General features: G+C 39.1%; 1 protein-coding gene across 1 annotated transcript in view; it reads right to left on the bottom strand.

Annotated features, from left to right (window-relative positions):
- Positions 1-17,425, bottom strand: part of STX12 (syntaxin 12) — a 42,602-nt gene that overhangs the window by 13,450 nt on the left and 11,727 nt on the right. Inside the window, exons 2-4 of the mRNA XM_003989756.6 lie at positions 14,161-14,230; positions 12,547-12,646; positions 2,660-2,797 (exon numbers count right to left, since the gene is read on the bottom strand). Coding sequence (XP_003989805.1) covers positions 2,660-2,797; positions 12,547-12,646; positions 14,161-14,230 — 308 coding nt within the window. The remainder of the gene's footprint in view (positions 1-2,659; positions 2,798-12,546; positions 12,647-14,160; positions 14,231-17,425) is intronic.

The following is a 17,425-nucleotide window of genomic DNA, read 5'->3' as shown; positions in this document are numbered from 1 at the left end:
CCCTAATAATTTTAAGTGTAATGTAGGGTCCTGAGATCAAAAAGTCTGAGAAACTACTGCTCTATTGGGTTGTATCTTTTTCATATTGATTCATGGGAATTCTTTTTATATTCTGGTTACTACTAATCCCTTGTCAGGTATACATATAGCAATATCTTCTCTCTGTTTGTGGTTTGTCTTTTCACATATTTACCACTTTCTTTGCTCTTCACTCCTTTCTGCTTTTCAGACTTTCCATCTGAGCTCACTGTCCTTCTCCCTAAAGTACATTTTTTAGAATGTTAAGTAAGGTGTGCTGAGAGTAAACTCACTTTTGACTGAAAATGTCTTTAATTAGCCCTCATTCTGGATATTTATTTTCACTGGGTTTAGAATCCTACATAGGCAGTTATTGTCCTTTAGGACATTAAAGACAGTCCTTGACTGGCTTCCACTGTTGATATTGAGAAATCAACTGCCAATCCAACTACTGCATCTTTGAAGGTATTCTATAGTTTCCCTGGCTATTTTTACAATTCTCCTTTTTCTTCGGAGTTCTGAAGTTTCTCTCTGATGTATCTATATGCAAGTCTTTTATTTATTTGTTTTGAGATTTGTTTGCCTTTTTGAAACTGAAGATTAGTGCCCTCTCATAAGTTCTAAAATATTACCAGCCATTATCTCTTCAAATATCACCTCTGTTCTAAGTTTGCTCCGCTCTTATTCTGAAACTCCAATTAAAACTAGGTTAGATCCTTCACTTCATTCTCCATTTCTCATAATCTTTCTTCCTATTTAACTTCTTAACCCCGTGCTACATGCTGATACATAATATCATAAGATAGAAAATATCAGGGCACCTGGGTAACTCAATTGGTAGACAGTCCAACTTCGGCTCAGGTCATGATCACAGTTCGTGAGTTCAAGCCCCGCATCTGTGCTGTGCTGACAGCTCAGAGCCTGGAGCCTGCTTTGGATTCTGTGTCTCCCTCCCTCTCTCCCACTGGCCTGCTCATACTCTGTCTCTCAAAATGTGAATAAATGTTAAAAAAAATTTTTTTTTTAAGATAGAAAATATCTTCTATTTTCTAGTTAAATCATCAATCAAGTTTTTAGTTTCCATATTTTTCAATTCTAGAAAATATTCTGACTCTTTTCCAAAGTTTTGTATAGTTTCCTGCTTCCTGTAGATGTTTTCAAAATTCTTTTACTTTGGGGCGCCTGGGTGTCTTAGTCAGTTAAGTGTCCGACTTGGGCTCAGGTCACGATCTCACGGTTTGTGGGTTCAAGCCCCGCCATTGGGTTCTGTGTTGACAGCTCAGAGCCTGGAACCTGCTTCGGAATCTGTGTCTCCCTCTCTCTCTGCCCCTCCCCCACTCATGCTCTGTCTCTCAAAAAGAAAAACATTAAAAAAAAAATAATGACTTAAAAATTTTTCCTTTTATTTCTTTAAACACAGTAAGTTACAGTTATCTTCTAATTCTAATATATGAAGTCTCTGTAGGTCTATTTCACCTCACTGTTGTTCCTACTAGTTCTTGCTCAGAGTTACTTCTTTGTGTCCTTGGTTATTTTTAACCCAGTGCTGATCATTATGCTACAAAAATTGTTTGAGGGTATTCTTTCAGGGCTAGGCTTGTCTAACAAGAAAGGATGTGTACTCGCTTCTGCCTGGCACCTAAGTACTCTACATTGCAGAACTACTTGAAGCTTGAGGCTTTGGGGCCATTCATGTAGTATGAATTTGGGCAGTAAATTTGCTTCAAGGTTCCTTTGTGCTACAACTTACTGTCTGAATGTCCCCTCTCCCCTGCTGTCCTCCACCACCTGCTCAGCTCAGTGCTAATACAATCTTTTTGTGGGAAAGAAGGGCTTACTTTTCGCATACCCATCCCTAAAAGAATATAGCCTTTTAGGGTCCAGTTTAATTGGAGTAGCACCTTCTTTTAGATTCCCCACCTTGTGTGTACTCTGGGTTTTGACTTTTGTTCCCCCTCATGCCATAAAAACATCAAAATTGAAGTTCAAGTTTGTCGTCCGTAAATGTACTCCATGCAAAAGCAGTTTCAGTGCTCAGCTTACCTCTCTCTATGGATCTCACCTTCTCTTAGATTTTGACCTTAATATTTTCATGACTCTTTTATACTTCTGATAAAATTTAGTATTAGTTCATTTCAAAGAGAGGTCTAGTCCAAATAACCTCGCCTGCTGTATTCTAGAAAATAGATTCATTTTTTTCTTTTTTTAAGTCTTTAAGACAAATATAATAACAAAGAAATTGCATGCAATTCTACCTGTCACTTTTTCAAAACTTTGTGCATATTCCTTTCTGGTCTTTGACCATATGCATACATATTTTATTTTAGTTTTTATTTTAAGTAGGCTCTTCACCCAACGTGGGGCTTGAACTTATGACCCTGAGATTGAGAGTCACATGCTCTACTGACTGAGCCAGCCAGGCACCCTGCATACATATTTTTTATATAGGTTGTACCAATCTGGCATTTTCATAGCAGCTAATGTCTCTGTTTATTATCATTGAGGTGTGTGTGGGGGGGATGGGGATAATAAACAAAAGCTAATGGTCAAAATGGTCAGAGTCAGGAGGAAAAAAAAAACCCAACAACATGGAAAAGAACATCATGAAATTGCAGAGGTCTTCTTTTGGGAATAAACTTACCGAGAGACGAGATCCAGCTCTTGCTCTGGCAATACTCTCTTTCTCTTTTTCAGATACCCTTCTCTGCACAGCCTGGAAATTATTTAAGGCTGCAGAGAAGTCATTCATGAGGCGTTCTTTCTGAAGTTTCTGCTGGCGCTAAAGAAATAAATAAGGACTTGAAATTTCACATTAACCCTGAATAATTGGGTTTTAATTCCCATTAAAAGCAAAACTAGTCCCCCTCAAGATTTCTAACCAAAAAAATTACTATAAAATAAGGTCTTCCTTAAATGAATACATTTGTTCTTTGCTAATTTAAATCCCTCATTAATACCATAGGTCAAGTCTGAATTTTCCTTCTTTCCTCTGACAAACCTGGAAACTGTGTGTCATTTACCTTGTAAGGTAATTTCAGAGAGAATTGCAATTGAGAATTTTGGTTCCCTGGAGAATCTAAAAGCGGAATAAATAACTTTAGGCCCAGAATGAACCCCAAAGAGATTGTTTTATGTTAAAACTATTCATCTATATGGAGTACGTAGCTTCCCCCCACCCCCAACTATGATAATCATTTTCCTTTATACTGTAATGAGACTTAAAATCTTTGAGAACCTGAAAACTACTTTATTACAGGCTCTCTTTGCTAAGCTTACTGATTCTATGTCTCAAAAAACACATACTGAAAGGACTTGCTATGTGCTGAGAACACAGAAGTAAAAACTCATCCCTGACCTCAAACAGCTTACCATCTACTTACAGAAAAGGATACAGACATACAAGTCACAACTCATTATAAATAACTGTTATAATCAATTAATACTATAGGAGTTCAGAGGCAGGTATAATCAGTAAGAACTCAAGTGGTCAAAGATAAATGCCAAGCTAATGAGTTTGGGATTCAACTTCTGAAGAACACAGAGCAACAAAAATGTCTGAGCAAGAAACGTGGTGGGTACAAAATGATAATTTAGAAGAAAAAGTAGTCTGCCACGGTGTACAAGATGGGATGGAAAAAAGAAACAAGTCAAAAAGAGTATTGCAATATTCTAGGTTAAAGGTTAGGAGGACATTGTATCAGTAATGGGCATGCAAAGACATGAGTTTAATAAATTTTATGAGTTAGTGACTGGCTGTGCAGCAAGGGGTTAAAGTCAAGAATGACTCAAATATCACACATGGGAGACTTACGGTAATACTGAAAGCAAATTTAGATGAAGAAAGTTTCTCCTTTTCTGGGATTTTTTATTTTCATATAAACATTATAACAATAAGTGGGAAAAGCCATAATTCCCTAATCTCACTATCCAAAACTAATTTTTTTTCTTTTTTGAGTAGGCTCCATGCCCAACGTGGCACCTGAATTCACAACCCTGAGATCACGAGTTGCATGCTCCACCGACTGAGCCAGCCAAGGTGCCCCATAAAAATACTATCTTTAAGTATATCATAAACATTTTCCATGTTACCATACTCTTCATAATTATGGTCTTCGTTACATAATATTCTACCAGGTTGATCTAGTAAATTTTATGTAAACATTCCTTCTAGATTGTTCCCAGTTTTTAACTATTATAAATAAAGTTAATGTGAGCCCCGCTGTAAGTGCTAATATTAATACAGTGTTTACAATGTATCAGTATGGTTATAAGTACTTTACATAATAACTCAATTCATACAACAACCTATAAATTAGGTACTATATATATTTTACAGATCAGAAAACCAAGGCACAGAGAAGTTAACAATTTGCCTAGGATCACACAGTCAGTAAGTGGAAGGGGTAGACTGCAAATCCAAAAAATCCATCTCCAGACTATAGTTTTTTTTTCTTCAAATTTTTTTCCTTAGGATAAATTTGCAAGAATGGGAATATTAGGTGAAAAGGCACAAACTTCTTTATGACAATAAGTATTATCAATCAGCTTAGTTAAGGGGTTTGGGTCAAATGGGAGGAATTCAGTATAAGACAACACATAATTTTTGATGAAAGCAGATTAAAGTGGGAAATTAGAACAGGAATTGGCAATATGGGCCTAGTCCTTAGAGGTTAGGGGCTAGGGCTGGGAAAAGATCTGGGGGTCAAGTTCATAAAGGTCACAGAGAGCTCATAAAAGCAGATAAGCCTCTTGAAGGAGAAAGCAGAGGCTAAGAAAATTAGAGGGTCAATGGCAGAGCCTTGGGACATGCCCACTTCTAGAAAGACCGAGAGTCAGAGAAGGAGGCTGAGACTCCATCTAGGGAAAGAGAAAAGAAGCCAGCAAGAGATACCAGAGTTGGGGGACAGACTGAAAGGGGATCATGGAAAGAAGAAGAAAGTTTCAGTATAGGCAAGATGGGCTGTTTCAAATGAAACAGAAGAGTGACTAAACACTCCAAAAAAAGCGGGGTGTGGCGGTGCCTGGGTGGCTCAATCGGTTAAGCGTCCAACTTCGGCTCAGATCATGATCTCTCTGTTTGCAAGTTCAAGCCGCACATTGGGCTCTGTGCCGACAGCTCAGAGCCTGGAGCTTGCTTCACAGTCTGTGTTTCCCCCTCTCTCTGTCCCTCCATGCTCGTGCTCTGTCTCTCTCTTTCTCTCAATAATTAATAAACATTAAAACAAAAATAAAAGAAAAAATGCACCTGGGTGGCTCAGTCGGTTGAGTGTCCGACTCTTGATTTCAGCTCAGGTCATGATCCCAGGGTTGTCGGATCGAGCTCTGTTATCAGGCTCCATGCTGAGCACAGAGCCTGTTTAAGATATTCTCTCTCTCTCTCTTCCCCTGTCCCTCTCCCCTGCTCATGCTCCCTCTTCTCTCTCTAAAATTAAAAAAAAAAAAACTCAAAAAAGGCCACTACATTAGGCAAATAGAAGATCACTGCTGACAGCACATGAGGGTGAAAAAAGACCGAAAGCAGGATATATGGTCTGATACACAGAACTGCAGCAAAAAGATGGTGGTAAAGCTAAGATTGATGAGATGAAAAAAGAATCGAAAGGGAAAAGGGTATTCAGCACAACAGGGGAAGGGAATCAAGGAATTACAAGGGAATTCAAGGAAGGGAACAACAGCATGCATGATCCAAAAATAACTTCTTTTTGATTTTGAAATACACTTTTTTTTTTTTTTTTTGGTAGCGGATTTAACTATTTTTGTTTAGGCTACTATTTAACTCTTCAGTACTTTCAACACTCAGCTTTCATCAAACCCTTAGACTCCTTTTTCATTACTACTAAAACCATCCACAAGTGTGTTTTCCGTAAGTACCAGCTGGGAAGAGGAAAGGGGTAATTTGGGAACAATATGGGGATATTGGACGACAAGGGGAACTGGTCCCTAAGTGAAATATCAGTATGAGTAACAACTGAGCAGCACACACAAGGATAACCAAAGCTGATTACATTAAGATCACTTTTTATCATAGCTACTTTGTAGCACGACAAAGCATCTAGTCTTGGCTCCTCTCTTGTGCAAGGGGGCGCCAAAACTCCAAAGACTAAACATAGGCTTCAGGTATGGGTTAAACTAACATTTTCAAACTTTTTGATGGAGACATGCAGTAAGAATGAGACATCTTGGGGGGGGCACCTGGTGCCCCTGGTTCAGTTGGTTGAACATCTGACTCTTGATTTCCGCTCTGGTCCCGATCTCATGGTTCATGAGTTCAAACCCCCTATCTTGGCTCTGCAATGACAATGCAGAGCCTGCTTGGGATTCTCGCCTCTGTCCCTCCCCAGCTCATGCGTGCACCCCGCCCCCCACTACCACCTCTCTCTCTCTCAAAAATAAACATAAACAAAAAGAAGAATGTGACATCTTGACCTACTACCATATATACATATATGTATGAAATGGAAGCTTTCTGTAATATATATTTCCCTTTATTACATGGCACACATGTTTTTTCATGTTTTAAGTAATTAATTTATTTTTAAATGTTTATTTTTGAGAGAGGGAGCACGGGGGAGGAACAGATAGAGAGGGAGACACAGAATCTGAAGCAAGCTCTGCGTTGACAGCAGAGAGCCCAACGCAGGGCTTGAACTCACGAACCATGCAATCATGACCTGAGCTGAAGTCAGACACTTAACCAACCAAGCCACCAGGTGCTTCTATTTTTGAGAGAGAGAGAGAAAGAGCATGCATACATGTGCTCTAGTTGAGGAGGGGTAGAGAGTAAGGGGGACAGAGGATCTGAAGCAGGCTCTGTGCTGATAGCAGAGAGCCTGATGCGGGGCTTGAACTCACGAACTGTGAGGTCATGACCTAAGCCACAGTTGGATGCTTAACCAATTGAGCCACCCAGGTACCCATACATGGTATACATTCTGATATTTCTACTCTATTTCATTTTTAAAAACATTTTTAATGTTTATTTGCTTTTGAGAGAGAAAGACAGAGAGACAGAGGTGCGAGTCAGGGAGGGGCAGAGAGAGAGGGAGACACAGAACCCGAAGCAGACTCCAGGCTCTGAGCTGTCAGCACAGAGCCTGATGTGGGGCTCAAACTCACAAACTGAGAGATCATGACCTGAGCTGAAGTCAGACGCTCAACTGACTGAGCCACCCAGGTGCCTCTATTTCATTTTTTTAAATGATCACAGCACACTAGAATTATTTCACGTTCCACCTAGCTACAACTCACAAGATGAAAAACAATCCAGAATAGGGAAGTTGTAGGCCTTGTCTTTAGAGCCATCAGAGATAAAACATCATAAAAAAATTCAATAATAAAAAGCCAAATGGAATCACAGTAGGCTAAGGTAGATGGAGAAGGTTTTCTTCTAGGAGGAGAGGATTTGAGGTAGACCATGAATGATAGGGAATAACAGGTCAAACCACAATAAAGAAGGAGGCACACTGACTTCAGGAACGTGTGAAGAAAAGGCCTGGCACATCAAGGGAACAATGAACTCCAGTAAAAAGTGTGTGTTTTTAAAGGATTTCAATGACCACTGAATAAAATAACTTGAAAAGAGACATCTTTTCCCCTGAGCATTTCTTCAACCTGAGGCCTATCAGTGACTCATGATGGGACGTGAAAGTAACTGCAAAATAGAAAGGAAAAACATCTGATTGAAATTATTTACAGAGACTGCAGGCAAAACAAAGCAGGACCAAACATAAAGCTGCTAGCCAAACCCCAGAGATGCAAACGCTGAGATTCCTTTCCAGTTAAGCTCATTTTATTAATATATTCAACGTTATTATTAAAAATAGCCACAGATATTGAGTAGCTACTAATTGCCAGGCACTCTGCAAGATCTGGTGCATACATTCTTCCTATCGTCACAACAGTCACATAACCCCATTTTACAGATAAGGAAACTGAGGGTCAGAGAAGGTCTACCTAGCACCAAAGGCCAAGTCACTTTAGTTTCACACACTGCCTTCCCATTAAAACGAAGTCCTTTCCTATTTTTTAAAATTATTTTTAAATTTACATCCAAGTTAGTAAGCATATAGTGCAACAGTGATTTCTGGAGTAGACTCCTTAATGCTCCTTCCCCATTTAGCCCATCCCCCCTCCCACAACTCTTCCAGTAACCCTCTGTTCGTTCCCCATACTTATGAGTCTGTTTTGTCCCCCTCCCTGTTTTTATATTTTGTTTCCCTTCCCTTATGTTCATCTGTTTTGTCTCTTAAAGTCCTCATGTGAGTGAAGTCATATGATTTTTGTCTTTCTCTGACTAATTTCACTTAGCATAATACCCTCCAGTTCCATCCATGTAGTTGCAAATGGCAAGATTTCATTCTTTTTGACTGCCGAGTAATACTCCATTGTATATATATCCCACATCTTCTTTATCCATTCATCCATCGATGGACATTTGGGCTCTTTCCATACTTTGGCTATTGCTGATAGTGCTGCTATAAACATGGGAGTGCATGTGTCCTTTCGAAACAGCACACCTGTATCCCGTGGATAAATGCCTAGTAGTGCAATTGCTGGGTCATAGGGTAGTTCTATTTTTAGCTTTTTGAGGAACCTCCATACTGTTTTCCAGAGTGGCTGCACCAGCTTGCATTGCCACCAACAATGCAAAAGAGATCCTCTTTCTCTGCATCCTCGCCAACATCTGTTGTTGCCTGAGTTGTTCATGTTAGCCATTCTGACAGGTGTAAGGTGGTATCTCATTGTGGTTTTGATTTGTATTTCCCTGATGATGAGTGACGTTGAGCATTTTTTCATGTGTCGGTTGGCCATCTGGATGTCTTCCTTGAAGAAGTGTCTATTCATGTCTTTTGCCCATTTCTTCACTGGATTATTTGTTTTTTGGGTGTTAAGTTTGATAAGTTCTTTATAGATTTTGGATACTAACCCTTTATCTGATATGTCATTTGCAAATATCTTCTCCCATTCTGTCGGTTGCCTCTTAGTTTTGCTGATTGTTTCCTTCACTGTGCAGAAGCTTTTTATTTTTATGAGGTCCCAGTTCATTTTTGCTTTTGTTTCCCTTGCCTCTGGAGACGTGTTGAGTAAGAAGTTGCTGTGGGCAAGATCAAAGAGGTTTTTGCCTGCTTTCTCCTCGAGGATTTTGATGGCTTCCTGTCTTACATTGAGGTCTTTCATCCATTTTGAGTTTATTTTTGTGTATGGTGTAAGAAAGTGGGTCCAGGTTCTTCTGCATGTTGCTGTCCAGTTTTCCCAGCACCACTTGCTGAAGAGACTGTCTTTATTCCATTGGTATTCTTTCCTGCTTTGTCAAAGATTAGTTGGCCATACATTTGTGGGTCCATTTCTGGGTTCTCTATTCTGTTCCATTGATCTGAGTGTCTGTTCTTGTGCCAGTACCATACTGTCTTGATTACAGCTTTGTAGTATAGCTTGAAGTCTGGGATTGTAATGCCTCCTGCTTTGGTTTTCTTTTTCAAGATTGCTTTGGCTATCCGGGGTCTTTTCTGGTTCCATACAAATTTTAGGATTATTTGTTCTAGCTCTGTGAAGAATGCTGGTGTTACTTTGATAGGGATTGCATTGAATATGTAGATTGCTTTGAATGGTATTGACATTTTAACAATATTTGTTCTTCCTATCCAGGAGCATGGAATCTTTTTCCATTTTTTTGTGTTTTCTTCAATTTCTTTCAGAAGCTTTCTATAGTTTTCAATGTATAGCTTTTTCACCTCTTTGGTTAGATTTATTCCTAGGTATTTTATGGTTTTTTGTGCAACTGTAAATGGGATCGATTCCTTGATTTCTCTGTCGGTTCACTGTTGGTGTATAGGAATGCAACCAATTTCTGTGCATTCATTTTATATCCTGCAACTTTGCTGAATTCATGAATCAATTCTAGCAGCTTTTTGGTGGAATCTTCTGGGTTTTCCATATAGAGTACCATGTCATCTGTGAAGAGTGAAAGTTTGACCTCCTCCTGGCCGATTTGGATGCCTTTTATTTCTTTGTGTTGTCTGTTGCAGAGGCTAAGACTTCCAATACTATGTTGAATAACAGTGGCGAGAGTGGACATCCCTGTCTTGTTCCTGACCTTAGGGGGAAAGCTCTCAGTTTTTCCCCATTGAGGATGATATTAGTGTTGGGTCGTTCATATATGGCTTTTATGATCTCGAGGTATGCTCCTTCTATCCCTACTTTCTTGAGGGTTTTTATCAATAAAGGATGCTGTATTTTGTCAAATGCTTTCTCTGCATCTATTGAGAGGATCATACGGTTCTTGTCCTTTCTTTTATTGATGTGATGAATCACATTAATTGTTTTGTGGATATTGAACCAGCCCTGCATCCCAGGTATAAATCTCACTTGGTCACAGTGAATAACTTTTTTAATGTATTGTTGGATCCAGTTGGCTAATATCTTGTTGAGAATTTCTGCATCCATATTCATCACGGAAGTTGGTCTACAGTTCTCCTTTTAGCGTGGTCTCTGTCTGGTTTTGGAATCAAGGTAATGCTAGCTTCATAGGAAGAGTTTGGAAGTTTTCCTTCCATTTCTATTTTTTTGGAACAGTTTCAAGAGAATAGGTGTTAACTCTGTCTTAAATGTTTGGTAGAATTCCCCTGGAAAGCCATCTGGCCCTGGACTCTTGTTTTTTGGCAGGTTTTTAATTACTAATTCGATTTCCTTACTGGTTATGGGTCTGTTCAAATTTTCTATTTCTTCCTGTTTCAGTTTTGGTAGTGTATATTTTCTAGGAATTTTTTCATTTCTTCCAGATTACCCATTTTATTGGCATATAATTGCTCATAATATTCTCTTATTATTGTTTTTATTTCTGTTGTATTGGTTGTGATCTCTCCTCTTTCATTCTTGATTTTATTTGGGTCCTTTCCTTTTTCTTCTTGATCAAACTGGCTAGTGGTTTATCAATTTTGTTAATTCTTTCAAAGAATCAGCTTCTGGTTTCATTGTTAGACTGGTTTTTTTGGTTTCGATAGCATTAATTCCTGCTCTAATCTTTAGTATTTCCTGTCTTCTGCTGGTTTTGGGTTTTATTTGCTGTTCTTTTTCCAGCTCCTTAAGGCGTAAGGTTAGGTTGTGTATCTGAGGTCTTTCTTCCTTCTTTAAGAAGGCCTGGATTGCTATATACTTTCCTCTTATGACCACCTTTGCTGCATCCCAGAGGTTTTGGGTTGTGGTGTTACCATTTTCATTGACTTCCATATACTTTTTAATTTCCTCTTAACTGCTTGGTTAGCCCATTCATTCTTTAGTAGGATGTTCTTCAGTCTCCAAGTATTTGTTACCTTTCCAAATTTTTTCTTGTGACTGATCTCAAGTTTCATAGCGTTGTGGTCTGAAAATATGCACAGTATGATCTTGACCTTTTTGTACTTGCTGAGGGCTGATTTGTGTCCCAGTATGTGGTCTATTCTGGAGAATGTTCCATGTGCACTGGAGAAGAATGTATATTCTGCTGCTTTAGGATGAAATGTTCTGAATATATCTGTTAAGTCCATCTGGTCCAGTGTGTCATTCAAAGCCATTGTTTCCTTGTTGATTTTTTGATTAGATGATCTGTCCATTGCTGTGAGTGGGATAAAGTCTCCTACTATTATGGTATTACTATCGATGAGTTTATGTTTGTGATTAACTGATTTATATATTTGGGCGCTTCCACATTTGGCACATAAATGTTTACAATTGTTAGTTCTTCTTGGTCTATAGACCCCTTGATTATAATGCCCTTCTGCATCTCTTGATACAGTCTTTATTTTAAAGTCTGGATTGTCTGATATAAGTATGGCTACTCTGGCTTTCTTTTGTTGACCATTAGCATGATAGATGGTTCTCCGTCCCCTTATTTTCAATCTGAAGGTGTCTTTAGGTCTAAAGTGGGTCTCTTGTGGGGCGCCTGGGTGGCGCAGTCGGTTAAGTGTCCGACTTCAGCCAGGTCACGATCTCGCGGTCCGGGAGTTCGAGCCCCGCATCAGGCTCTGGGCTGATGGCTCAGAGCCTGGAGCCTGTTTCCGATTCTGTGTCTCCCTCTCTCTCTGCCCCTCCCCCGTTCATGCTCTGTCTCTCTCTGTCCCAAAAATAAATAAACGTTGAAAAAACAAAAAAACTGCTTTAAAGTGGGTCTCTTGTAAACAGCATATAGACGGATCTTGTTTTCTTAGCCATTCTGTTACCCTATGTCTTTTGATTGGAGCATTGAGTCCATTGACATTTAGAGTGAGTACTGAAAGATATGAATTTATTGCCATTATGATGCTTGTAGAGTTGGAGTTTCTGGTGGTGTTCTCTGGTCCTTTCTAATCTTTTGTTGCTTTTGGTATTTATATATATGTATATATATTTTCATCTTTTCTCCCCTCAGAAGGTCCCCCTTAAAATTTCTCGCAGGGCTGGTTTAGTGGTCACAAACTCCTTTAATTTTTGTTTGTCTGGGAAACTTTTTCTCTCTCACGAAGTCCTTTCCTATTAAACAAACATACACACATATACACCCCAGAAAATACCTACCTGTTCTGAAGCAGATAAGGGAAGAGGCAAGGCCCCCAACTCCTTCAGTAACTCATTTGTTTCCTTGGCAAGCTGATTTGTGGAGTGCTGTAACTGCTGCCTGAGAGAGAAAAGACATGATTCAGGGTATTCCCACCGCTCAAGAGTTGTCACACTTTGTGCCAGCTTGTGCCCACAGTGCCTTGCGATGCAGGGAATGAAACAGTACTCGAAGGAATGGGTTCCCAGAGGCCCAGGTCCCCCCACACACAAAATTCCACAAATACGACTCAGTCAAAACCATGTTACTCAGTAGAAAGAACCTGCCTCAGTGAAACCTGCAGATCAGGTATTTTAACTCCTCACGGAGACAAGAAAAGCCTATCAGCAGTTCTGATAGAACTTTAAGAGCAGCTGCCCCCACACCTAACTCGAATAGTTGGAACACACTGAGTTCTCACAAAACTTGCGTTGAACTGCCCGGCAGTTCTGCACAGCTGCTGCCTGTCACAGGCCACTGACTGGAGACAAAATCCAGACACTGGGGGTTGGAGGAAATATGCACTAAAAGCACAGTATCCACCCTAGGGAACAACCTCCAAAGATCTACACCCACGTTCTTGCTTAAAGCTGGTGCTTTTTCAGCTTTAAGCTTGGCTCCCTACTGTCCTTCATGCTTGACTTTCTGGCTCTTCCCTCCAAAACAAAGAAGCCCTGTACTGTGTAAAAACACATACGGAGTATAAGAGAAGGGAAATTAAAGAGGAAAGAATATACATTATATTAAGTGGGATTGGAAAGTAGTGGAAACCCTAAAAGAGCTCCTTTCAGTCACGGTTTCCTCTACTCTCTCGCCATTTCTACAAAGGTTTTAAGGGAGGACAGAGAAACCACACTACTAATCGTTAGTGTTTTTTCACTGCAAAGGGGCCTCAAAGATTAAAAGACAAGGGAGTCAAAACAAGAGGCAGTGAATTAAGGGCCTGAACCTCCCAGACATGACTAACACATGACCAACACAAAGATTTTTCACATCTCCCTAGAAAAAGCTCAGAGTAGTAAGTCATTCTCTCAATTCACACCATCAAGGACAGGAAACAAAGAATATCCTTCACTATATCTTAAAGATGAAGAATTAAATTTCCAAAAGCAGAAATGGGGTCAAGGAGGATGTAATAAAAAGATTCATGAGTCCCTACTACCAGTCCATTCTCCTCTCCCTCAGACGCCCCTCCGGTCATTCGGAATACATTTTTCTAGTGTTTATAGTTGGAAATCCCACTAGACTAGATGACCTCTGCAGATCATCAGGAGTCCTGTGCCAACAAGGAGGCTCATTTAGGCAGAATATAGTTTAACAGTGGTAGGAGTTCCCTTCTCTACTTCCTCAAATTCCTAAACTGCCCAAGGAAGAAAGAATCGGAGTTCAAGGATTTTGAAAGGCAATGGAGATCACAAACCATGAATATATTTTGGTGCCCCTCCCTCTTCTAGATCCAACTATTACTTCATGTCCCACTGCCTGTCATTCTGACTCCATAGGCCTGAAACCTAAGTGAGCTGCCATGCAGCAAGGACAGTAAGTGCATCCTAGAGGGCCCTCACCAAACCCAACCTTGTTAGGAAGCTACTCACAGATTTTCCTGTAGTTTGCTTGAGTCCTGCTTAGTTCCTAGTTGGCTCATCAAATTCTTTATCTGAGCAGCTAGGGAAAGGGGGAAAAAGATTTATTTAAAAGAAAAATACATTCATCATGAGCACCCTACTTCTTAGATCGCTGGTCTCTCTCCACATCCTAAATAAGTTCATGCAACTAACAAAAAGCATGCTGTGATCAAAACTCTGGCATATATATTCCCTTCTGAAACTAACCGAGGTTCACCTTTCTCCTATAGAGTAACTATGTCACCAAGTAGGGGGTGGCAGTTTCGTTCACCATTCTCAAAGAACTTCCAAAATTTTCTAGATTTCCCATGGTGCTGGTTTAATATTTCAATACCTTTGGAAGGGGCCTTAATACCAAATATCAACTCCTAACAATGAAAATTTAAATTCATAATACAATAATTTTTCTATAGCAAGCATTTTGGGAAAGACAATGTACATTTGTTATCAATAATAAATTACTATCAACTGAGCACCTCTATGTGCCAGGCACTATATCAGGAGCTTTGTAGGCGTTATTTTATTAATTTTCATAGCAACAATCCGAAGTAGATATATCTTCATTTTGCAGATGAGGAAATACATTTAGAAAAGTTATATCAGTTAAATTTACAGAAGTTAATTATGTCAAGATACACAATAAGTGTTAGGGCAAAAAATTCACTCACAGGTACATCAAACTCTAAGGCCTATGTTCTTTTACCTATGTTGTCTTATAGTCAAATATGTGTTTTTGTTCACATAACGTTCTCTATCTTTTCCTAGATATTTTGCTAACACTAGCTCATGTTTAAATTCTAGATATTTAGGCCTCTAACCCTGGACTAGGAAAGCAGAGGTCCAGAGGAAGTGATCATCTATCAATAAGAAGAAAGACTCTAACACCAGCCTGCCTGGGAATGTGAATGGCCCCGTATACCTTACTGATTTGTGTAACAGAAGTAGAGCGCTGATTTCTTTTCTCTTTTTCTTATTCTAAATATTTTTGGGTTTTGTGGGTTTTTTTTGAAGTGTAGTTGACCCTTTGATTTCCTTTTTATCCTGCTCTCTGTTCTTTTGCTGGTTGGCAGGGAGGATAAAGAAAATAGATTCATTCATTCATTCATTCACTTGAAGAGATTGGGATTTTGTTTTATTTATTTTCTGTTGTTTGCTTGCTTGTTGTTTTTTTCTTTTAATGTTTATTTTTGAGAGAGAGAGAGAGACACAGAGCACAAGTCAGGGGGAGAGGCAGGGAGAGAGGGAGACAGAATCTGAAGTAGGCTCCAGGCTCTGAGCTGTCAGCACAGAGCCCAACACTGGGCTCGAAACCACAAACTGTGAGATCATGACCTGAGCCGAAGTTGGACGCCTAACCGACTGAGCCACCCAGGCGCCCCTTGCTTGCTTGCTTGCTTAAGAGCATTCATTATCTTCTATTCCAAGTTGCTGGGGTATAGAACATAATAACAGTGTATTCTTTTACCAGAGGAATCGTGGTTATATTCAAGTTTCACCAGAACTTTAAGAGATAATATAACACAATAGATATATGACTCCTCCAACCAAAACACAGTTTCCTTTGTGAGGGGCTTTCCTATTCTCTCAGTATTAATGCCAAAGTTTCACTTGTGAGATATCAGACTGCTAAATGACTGGCTTAGTGGAAGATGAGGAGGAAGCATATAATATATATTATAGGGGCAACGTATACAATGCTTCCATATCCAGTAAGAAAGAATCTTCACTTACTAGAACTTTGAATTTTAAAAATTAGTAGTTCCTGGGGCACCTGGTTGACTCAGTTGGTTAAATGTCCAAACTCAGCTCAGGTCATGATCTCATGGTTGGTAAGTTCAAGCCCCACATTGGGCTCCCTGCTATCAGTGCAGAGCCCGCTTCAGATACTCTGCCTCCCTCTCTCTCTGCTCTTCCCCCCCCCCCACTCTCTCTCTTGCAAAAATAAATAAACATACAAAAATAAAAAATAAAAATAAAAATAAAAATTAGTAGTTCCTGGGATGCCTGCATGGCTCAGATGGTTAAGCATCTGACTCTTGATTCGTGGCATCCAGCCCCATGTTGGGCTCTGTGCTGACAGCACTGAGCCTACTTGGGATTCTTGCCCCTTCTCTCAAAACAAGTAAATAAACATTTAAAAAAGATTAGAAGACAGAAGAATTTAAAAATTAAAAAAATTACTGTTTTCTTATGATAGGGTGCTCCTTAAAATAACAAAATTTGGGGTTTGGTCTTTTTTTTTTTCATTTTATTTTTTATTTTTTTTAATTTATAATCTTAGTTAGCATATAGTGCAACAATTTCAGGAGTAGATTCCTTAGTGCTCCTTACCCATTTAGCCCATCTCCCCTCCTACAACCCCTCCAGTAACCCTCAGTTTGTTCTCCATATTTTTGAGTCTCTTCTGTTTTGTCCCCCTCCCTGTTTTTATATTATTTTTGTTTCCCTTCCCTTATGTTCATTTGTTTTGTCTCTTAAAGTCCTCATATGAGTGAAGTCATATGATATTTGTCTTTCTCTGACTGACTAATTTCACTTAGCATAATACCCTCCAGTTCCATCCACATAGTTGCCAATGGCAAGATTTCATTCTTTTTTGATTGCCGAGCAATACTCCATTGTATATATATCCCACATCTTCTTTATCCATTCATCCATCGATGGACATTTGGGCTCTTTCCATACTTTGGCTATTGTTGATAGTGGGGCTAGGTCTTAATCGTGCCCCTAATTTGGTCACCAAGAATAGTAAAAATGCAAGCTGAGGTTTATTAAGTACCAGTTACCTTACAAAAACACTGATAAACTAATAGCTTCCAAGTCTGATTAGAAACAATGATTGATTAAGCCAAATCTGATTGTTGGGTGACTCTACTCCCAAGTAGAAACTGAACAAACTCATCCTTAGCAATATGTACAAGTTACTTCTCTCTAGCCAAAATCGCTGTATCATACGTGTTATAAAACAAAAAATTCCAAAGTCAAGAATATATAAACTTGTAGCACTTCAAATTACGATTTTATCGTATTTTGGGACTGTCTTTTGTTTTTTTTTTTTGTTTGTTTGTTTGTTTTTTTTTTAGCAAAAATGTAACTCCAATTTTATAACAGAAATATAGTGTTCAAATGATTAAAATTGTGCCTTTTGACCAACTTCATAAAATATATTTATTCTATTAAATGAGGGTTCCTTTTAGCTTAATGGCTCCACAGGAAAATGTAAACACCATAATTT

Source organism: Felis catus, chromosome C1, assembly GCF_018350175.1.
Source record: "Felis catus isolate Fca126 chromosome C1, F.catus_Fca126_mat1.0, whole genome shotgun sequence".
In the NCBI taxonomy this organism is placed as follows: domain Eukaryota; kingdom Metazoa; phylum Chordata; class Mammalia; order Carnivora; family Felidae; genus Felis; species Felis catus.
This window is presented reverse-complemented; position numbering and strand designations above follow the sequence as displayed.